The sequence below is a fragment of the Propithecus coquereli genome, unplaced genomic scaffold (assembly GCF_000956105.1).
Source record: "Propithecus coquereli isolate 6110/MARCELLA unplaced genomic scaffold, Pcoq_1.0 Scaffold45, whole genome shotgun sequence".
Lineage (NCBI taxonomy): Eukaryota > Metazoa > Chordata > Mammalia > Primates > Indriidae > Propithecus > Propithecus coquereli.
The window spans coordinates 1,955,996-1,965,129 of NW_012150285.1; the positions used below are offsets into that span (position 1 = coordinate 1,955,996).

General features: G+C 36.1%; 1 protein-coding gene across 2 annotated transcripts in view; it reads right to left on the reverse strand.

The window, feature by feature from the left end:
* Positions 1–9,134, reverse strand: part of OLFM3 (olfactomedin 3) — a 205,212-nt gene that overhangs the window by 21,364 nt on the left and 174,714 nt on the right. For both annotated transcript variants that reach the window (XM_012654863.1, XM_012654862.1), the window contains exons 3-4: positions 4,930–5,085; positions 1,265–1,484 (exon numbers count right to left, since the gene is read on the reverse strand). In XM_012654863.1, the coding sequence (XP_012510317.1) occupies positions 1,265–1,484; positions 4,930–5,085 (376 nt within the window). The remainder of the gene's footprint in view (positions 1–1,264; positions 1,485–4,929; positions 5,086–9,134) is intronic.

Consider the following 9,134-nt stretch of genomic DNA (forward strand, 5'->3'; position numbering starts at 1 on the left):
TTGGAGGGAAGCAAGAGCTACAGTCATGGAATCTGTATAATTGATGGTTAGGAGACCAGGTATAGATGAAAAGGTGTAGACCTTGCCTGATGAGGAGTAAGGAGCTGAGAGTCCTGCCCATGTGTTGCCTTCAGGTGAACTTTGTTTCCTTCTGTTTAATTTTGTTAAATTCTCTTGGAAATCCTGCAATGACTACAGTGGAGCCTTAGATGTGGTTATTTCCCACATTGCCTTGAGGCTGTGATAACTGAATGCAACATTTTGTATTTTGGGCTCTCTTTTTAACATTTGAAGCATATTTGTAAAATAATCTTTAAATTGTTTTGTAAGCCATTCAAATTTTATTTTAAATGTTCACATTTATTCACTGGTTTTCTTTATTAGAAATTGATGAATTTTTTTTTTCCAAATGCTGCTCTTTGCAGTTTGTTTCCCATTCCAGAAAATCATTTCTTTACCTTGAAAGAATACTTGTCTATGGTTATTGAGTTGCCCTCCCAGTCACGGCACCTCATGTCAACAACTGAAGGATTACTTTTAAATGGACATCCAACCCCTTTTTACCCAATTCATGGCTACTTGCTTATTTTGCATTTAAGTTGCATACTACTCCCATGGTGACTTTAATTGAATAACTAGTTCATGGATGCGATGGAAGAGTTTGTAAACTCAGACCAAATTGAACCATACCTTTTAGGAGGCAAGAAATAGAATCCATAACCCATGTCACATGCTTGACCCCTTGCACAGTGGTGACTATCTGTTTAAGTAAGTGCCCCATTTTATTTTTTGAGTAGATCAGAGCAGTTGATGGCAATTCTACATAGTGGGGAAATTGTTTTGGTTTGTTTTAATCATTGCTGTTTCACATTTCGTCCCTGGGTAACCTCCTTTTCCCTAGCCTCTAACTTTCTCCACTACCAAAAATGCTTCCCCTCTCCCCTAGCCAAGCAATAATTGGCCCTCACATATTTAAAAATAAAATTTATTTTCACTAGCATAGTCAATGGAGTCGGTTGTATTTACCAGACTACTAATTTCAAGCTACCAAATGGTAACACAGTGATCTAAAAATCAGGAAACTGTTAATCAAGCACTGAGTGCCCAAATATGCTTAAGTCATTAAGGAAAACTTACACTCAGAAAACGGGCACTGTTTTCCTGATAATTAGGTACTTTAGGACTATTTCCAAAACGCGAGAATTCAATTTTCATTGAAACTACTTAAAAATACAACTTAGACAAATGAAAATTTTCTACTCACTTAGCTTTTTCATGCAGTCACGAAGCCTGGTTTCCAAGCTCAGCACCCTTTGATGCAGTTCCTCATAGTCATAGGCACCGATTTCTTCCTGAATCCCAGTGAGGACGGCTGACAGATTCCGGATTTCCTCCTTGAACTGGGTGATTAACTTGGCGTCTGTTTTGTACTGTTCCAGCACAGGGATCAAGGGCAGGAGCTCGTCCATCTTCTCTTTCAACTCCTGTGAAAAGCAGTCAATCGTTCCTGAGAGTCATTTAAAACAAATTAAGCAGCTATGTTCTTTTTATTATGATACTTAAAAGAGATTATTAGAACAGCTTTGGAATTCCTTATTGATTTTTGGTTGAAATTAGGTGTTTTGTGAAAATAGAAGTGGCCACATGATCATTAGTAGTAAAACCACTTATTTCAGCTTTTCCATACAAGAATCTCTCTTTAAATGGTTACAGGCTTTTTTAATAAAACAAATTGGTCTTTAACATAATTAGAAAAACTTCCTATGGTATTAATTTTGGGTATTGTCTTACTTTCTGGTAGCATTTCATCAAGTGAACAACAATGCATTATTTAGTTAGGAAATATAAGCAGGGTTCATCTTCTAATTATGAGTTAAGTTTGAATACAGTGATTGAAAAGAGGTCAAATACCCTATGATTGTTTAGTTAACTCTAATTACCCACCTACCGAATGTCCATGTTATAGGGGTGCATTCAGGAAATTTCAGAGTCTGATCAGCTTTTTCCTAACACTCGAAATTTTTCCAATCATGGCCATCCACCACTTTGTTTTTCCATTGTGCTCAGGTATTCCCAGCTCTTTTTAATATCCATCTTAGCACTACTTCATTAGCAAAGTAACTTCAGTAAGTATAATAAATCATGCAAAGCTTCCCAAAGCTCAAAGAAATGCATGTTGATGTTTACCGTTTTGAATTATTAGCTGTTCTCTGACTCCATTTGTTTCAGCATAGATAATTTAGAGGTCATTATGTAAGGCAGAATTGCTTACTCGTATAGTGAATTAACTCTTTAAGAAGCCAATGTGCATAGCTTATGTAACAGATGAGCCGGTTGCACAGTTGTTTGAAACTGAAATGTTGATTTTAGTCAGGAGAATAAGAAGTGAATGTTGTCAAGCAGTGTTCCTTATTCCTACTCATCGCAGGACTTAGCCGCACCTGTGGTTTCACCTGCACTTTCTAGATGTGCCACCTTTACTTCTTTCCCTCTAACTTAGTGGTAGTGGCCAACAAAGATATTCCAGGAGTTTGATTCAATTGTGAATTTATTGCAGATGATATCATTTGTGGAAAGAGCTGTTCCTCTCATGATTATTTGAGAATAATCCATATGTGTTGTCAGAAACCATGTTGTACACTAAGGAGCTGAAAGTTGCATTTTTATATTACATTCAGAAGATGTTGTTATTATAAATGCATTAAAATAGCAGGAGCTTTCATTGCTGTCCTTATTAATAGGCTTGTTTTCATGCGGGGAAATTTCTACTTGTACTGTGAATTCAGAAATCTTTGAATTTGTCCTCATGGGCATGTAGGGTGGGAAGCTACAGAGAGTCTTAATAATGAGAAACATTCATAAATAAGTATCACAGTCAAAAAGTAGAATTTCAGAGCTTTGCTCATTTTGGGGGGCTTATTTTGAAACAAATGTATTAGTTTGAGCATCTTTTGGTATCCCTAAAGGAAGACAAAATTGTTTCATTAGAGTTTTAACTTCAGAGTTTTAAGAAAAGTTCAGTTAGTATCATTTGCTACATATTAATATTATATCAAATGTAACAATGAGAGGTTTTACATTCTACTATGGGCATATTTAAAAGAGAACAATGCAATGTCAAAATTTTGGTAGTTTTTTTTCTGCTCAATTAAAAATTAGTTTTTTTAAAATCTTTTCAACAATTCATTATTTATTATTGGCAATCAATTTTGAAACTCTAGAAACTTCTCAGCAGTAGAAAGTCCAACCAATGAGCAGATCAAAATACTGTCCGTCTGTATCAGGCAGCCTCAGCTCCTCTCCTCCTCTGCCTGCTCCTTCTGGGAACGCTTTCCCTGCACCTGAAGTACCAGCTCACTACATCCTACTGTGTTGATGACCGGGCATTGGGTTCACATTATTGCTTTACCATCCACCCTAGCCCCAAGCACTGAAAATTGATATTGAAAATCTTTTGGTTACCTTGATTACCCCCCAGCCCCACCTGTAATTCAGTGCTGGGGAGGGTACTAGTCCAAAACTGCTTTCTTAAATATTGCTGAATCTCATAACCCTTCCCTTGGTATTTTTTCAACAAATTAATCACTGTTCCCTTTGTGCTCTCTTAAGTAATGCTTATGCCTCTGTTCATCAGCTTCATTTGCCTGTTAGCTGTCTTTCACAGAAGAGATTGCACAGTATGCATCTAGCACTTTGCGCACGGTAGGTGCTCAGTAAATGCCGGTTAAAATTAATTCTTTCGCTCCTCTGCCTTATATTCTTTTTCGTTTACCGTTTCCCCATAAGGTCTCTATTTATCCAGTTAATTCATCTCCCATTTTCAATATTCTTCAAATCTATTGTCTCTTCTAGGTCTTGTCTAATTGGTTCTAATTTTTCAACCTCCTGGCTTTGGTTACTTCTCTCTTCAACTTAACTCTCATGATTCTTCACTTCTGTCCCCTTTCCTGTCAATACTCTAAACGTTCTTGCCCTTTTTTCCGTCTGTTGTGACCTTCTGGTAAAATTTTAAAACTGGTTAAGTGCTTTACTTGCTTCTAGACCTTGCTGCTAAGTCTCTGGAATGCCACTAAAACAACTACAAAACCATGAAACTTTCTGCCACGTTGAAATGTGTTATGCAGAGACTGTGCTGTGTGTTCCTGGCTAGCCCCCCACCTGTCACCATTATGTGCACAAAGCACTTCTTTCCTTGACCAAGTGTTTGAATTCAGGTCCATTCCCTCAACCTCAGTAGTGAATCTCACTTCCTAATTGGCAAGGAAAACAGAGGCTAAGTGGGCAACCACAATGTGTTTTATAAATTGTGTGCTGTGCCTTTGAAACGCAGATAACTTATTTTTAGCAGAGGCTTTGCATTATCAGCCCAAGATTTTTTCTTAAAATTCAAAACTCTTTCATACATCGTTAATAAAAGTCAACATAGCATGCTTTTCCCCTCCATTTTCAGTGTTTCTAGATAATTGCCCATGAAACACATAAACTCTAGAAAAAGATTTTATTTGTATAAAATTACGAAGCAACTCTCTTTACATGCTCTTATTAGTGGTATTTTTGCCTCTTTTAAAAATTCATATCCTCTAAATTTCTCCTCACATTAGCAAGGCATAAAATCATCAGAGAAACTTTGATAATTTAATTATTAATTTTCTTCAGGAGTTCCCTTTGTCTTAGACACTGAAGTACCTGTAAAACTACCCTAAAATTCTACCTAGTCCTAGGAGGATGAGACTCTTTTTATAGGAAGGCTTCCATGCATTCCTGCCAGCTAATGATCAGTTTCAGTGGAGAGATGATTAAATCCCCCACGAGTCTTTAACCTTGCACATATGGGCCAATGCACAGCTATTTCTAGCTGAGTGCCCTGCTGGCTGTCCATCGCACTCAGTGTCTTATTTGGATTGACAAAATTGCAGAAGTCAGACCTACTTGAAAATGTTTGGTCATTAGCGTCTTCCGATCATCTTCAATCTGCCGAAACTTGGCCTTCAGCCCTTTCATTTGTGTTTCCATTTTTAAAACATATTGGAAATCTCTCTGAGTTCTCAAGTTTAAGACTTCAATAGACTGGGACATGTTCTGAACCTGTTAAACAAGAATATTGGCTGTACATTATTGTCTGTTTACGGCCATATGCAATCAGTACAGAAGTAGCAAAAATAGCATTAACATAAAGAACCGGAAGTGAAAATCCAAAATTTCATTCATGCACAGCACATTTTCAAGAGAACAATTCTTCATGATGAACACTTAAAGAATTCAGCAAGTGAAAATTATACCTGGGCAGGAAATAAAAAATGGTCCTTCTAGCATTAAAAATGACTGAATACAAATGAGTTTGATGCATTAGAAAAATAAATTTTATAAATAAAATTTTCATTTCAAGGCTTTGTAAGCTTATAACACTCCATGCTGTAAAATGTCAAAAGAAGTTGCTTCTGTAAGTACTGACTCTGACTTCTTAAAGATCTGGGATGCTTAGCAATTGTGGATAGTAGTGAAGTGTCCAATAGACCTGGAATGCATTCACTCCAGTACAGTGACTTCGTGATGAGTCTGAAGTACTCCCAGGGTGAGACTGAATTGACCAAGGTAAGTGGTGGCAGTGCTGGAACACCTCCTAAATTGGACAGCCTACTGTTTAAGGGACCTGGAAAAGGGCAACGGTGCCAAATGCCTGGTAGATAGGCCACAAACACATGTTAAGTTGATGGCACTATCCCAGGTTCATTGAACCCTGGGCTATTTAGAAGTTGAAAAGAGGTTACCCTACAAAGCATGCAAAAACAAGAGGAAAAAAAGGCTGCTTTAATTTTTGTGGCAGCAAAAATCTGAAAACAAAGTAAAAGCTTCTAATAATGGGGAAGCTGTGAAATGAATTGAGGGATGGAATATGAATGGACCGTTATAAAGAATAAGATAGATCTCTGTATCATTGGTACTCAAAGTATTGTCTTTAAGCAATACCTTGGCATCACCTTGGAGCTTGTCAGAAATGCACAGTCTCAGGACCCACCCAGAGCTACTGAATCAAAATCTGCATTTTATCAAGATCCTCAAGATTCCTATGTCTATTAAAGTTTGAGAAGCACTGTTCAACATGGAAAGATTTCCATGAGAAAAGCAAACATAAAGATCTTTATATAATTTGATCCTTTTATTCTAAATCAAATACACACACAGTCACACACATATAAAAGAATATGGAGTATATAAGCAAAAAATCATGAAGAAAGCTACGGAAGGATCAGAGGAATACGTATTAGGTTGTTAATATTAGTTTTCTGGGGGGAGGTAAGAAATAAATATTACAGAAAAAGATCCCTGGATATATGTATATATACATAGTATATGTATAAATCTATTTGCATAGAATTACATATTTTATTTGCATAAATGAATATGTGACAGCATGAACACAAAAATCATGGTGGAATTTCAGGTTTTACTATGTGTCATATATTTTAATGTTATTCTATTTATTTTTTAATGAACATATTTATGTAATGAGTAAAAAGTTATATTCATTGAAAAAACTGTGAATTACAAAGGGATGATTTGTTCAGAGACAAGTTTTTGTCATCAGGTAAAGTTACAAAACTTAGTGGACCAGCAGCTGTAAAGAACCCATGGTTGATACATTCTTTAGAACAGTAACATTTAGCAAAGGTAGGTGCCTCAGCCTGCTTAAGTTCTTCTACTCTTTTTGCCAGACAAGATCAATTTCCCTTTTTCTTTTTCCTCGGCTGTCATGATTCATAGTCCTGCTCTACATGAATCCCATCTTTTTGGGACATATCACAGTCTGGCTTATCTTAAAACTAACCGTGTAATTAGGGTTTGAGGTAGGAGCAGGGAAGTGGTTCTCCCTCCGTAAGCTCCATGGGGTTAGAAGCTGTGTAGCTGTGTCTTACTCATACCTTTTATTTTCAAGACCATACACAGAACCAGGCACAGAATAAGCACTCAATAAATATTTTTATTGAGTAAAATTATCTTGGGTTTCTAATAGTATAGTGAGTAAACAGAACTTTAATATTTTACAAAGAATTTCCCCCTCCTGTTACTAGTTAGTCTATAGCATATATGACTATCAAATGTGTTTAATTTGCTATAATTCTCATATTCAGAAAGCTTCCTTTTTTTAATCTTTAGTGCAGCCCAAAATTACTGAGACAACATTGAAAGCATGATAACTCCATCATAGATAAATGCAATGCTTTCAAAATAACTTTCTAATTTCATTTATGGTTAAGCATGAATAAAGAAAAGCCATTTGTGTTAAGGAAACCATCTACCCATTTAAACATGGCATTTGTGTGTGAAGACACCCATCATTAGCATGGGCAACAGCCTCCTAATAATTCCATGTACGTAGGCAGAGTTCATATATTAGAAAATGATGGGTGAGAGAAGGTATTCTGGATAAAGTTAAAACAGCCTCTCTTTTATTTTTGCCTCTGACTCACCTTACCAAGATAATTTTCAACTTCATTTGTGTTGTGGGAAAATGCACTGAGAGAATTTTTGCTGAGACTTGATTGTGAGCTTCCATATTACAGGATCATGTGTAACTGTCAGAGTTACATTTGGGGTAGTGGCCAGAGATAGAGCTAATTGGAAAGAGTCTGGCTCCGGGTTGTCTTAAGCTTTTCCTGTTGGCTGTGGCTAGGATTGTTTAGTTTCCCACTGGTTATGGAGACCCACTGAGCAACAGTTTCCTGATGATACGTGAGACTGGATACCCGTAGTTACACTTGTAGAAGGAGACTTGTCATCTGCGCTTTCCCTTCTGATCTACTTGTCTCAGATGTTGCCCTGCAATTCAGCTTGCCATCCCTGTCCCTGTGCTTAGACCTCCTGCGCAGTTCGGCAAACTTAACCCCTTCACTGATCATTCTTTAGAACTCTTCATTTATCCTAGTTCTTTGTATAAATAAAATATCTGAGGCCTTTCTGAACTTAAACGCAAATTAATTTAGATTTTCACTCTCATTCATAATTAGTGTGGAGGATACTTGAAAAAAAGCTTCTATGGTTAATATGTTTAGATAGCCTTGTGTTTAACAAAAATAAACAGAGATTTCTTGACTGTGGGAGTCCACAGAAACCTTAGCATTAAATTGTGTGTTAAAAATTTTCAAGAGTGAAGTATCATGTATGGTGTTTCTTTTAAACTTGTTTTATTGGAGAGGATGTTCCCAGTTTGTATTCCAAAAATCATACTTTAGCAAATATTCACCGAGACAATGAAGGACATCTTCAACTGTACAGAGAAGTTATATAGTTAACAGATATCTTTTTAGGTGAACAATTTTAGTTTTGGCATACTAAGACCTGAAATACTGTGAAAACAATTGTATTTTTTCTAATATTCAATAATGTAAATACTCGTGAAGAGTTTTGTACAGAGCATCACTTACATAAATGTGGATACCACCAGTGGCATTTTGTATGACACTGGTATGATGTCGAGAAAATGCAAACTGATCTGATATAGCCCACAACTTACTGGTTGAGTGACGTTAGAAAATTTTTAACCTCAAAAAGCACCAGTGTCCTTTTATGTAAACTTAAATAACTATGTCTTCTGTAAGGAATGATTGGAATAGGTAAAAATATAATATAAAATATAATAATGGAAATTATTATTATTAATGTTATTTTTATTAATATTTCCTTATATATGAATAAATCAATTCTTTGGTTAATAGTGAATGGGCTGTTTAAAAGTCACACCCCTGCTTGCCCTTTGGTACCTTGGATATAGGTGGAACTATAGAGAAGTCAGCAAGGGCCTGGCTCAGTCTCAAATAGAATGCTTGTTTCAGATGTCTTTTCTTTGGATCAGTGTAGCAAACCAGTGCTACTTACCTCCTTCAGGCCACCATAAAATAGCTCACCCAATTCACCATTCCTCTGTTCGCATAAAACTATCATACGGTAAATTTAATAAATCTAACTTGTGGTGACCTCAGTTTTATTGATAAATTTTGTTTTTTGTCATTTAAGTATTAATAAATTTTTAATGGTGTGATTTTCTAGAATGTCTGCAAACATTCAGACAAATTACATATTGGATGGAGTGGTCATATTAATTTCTATGATTGCTTTCAACTAACCTCCTGTTTGTA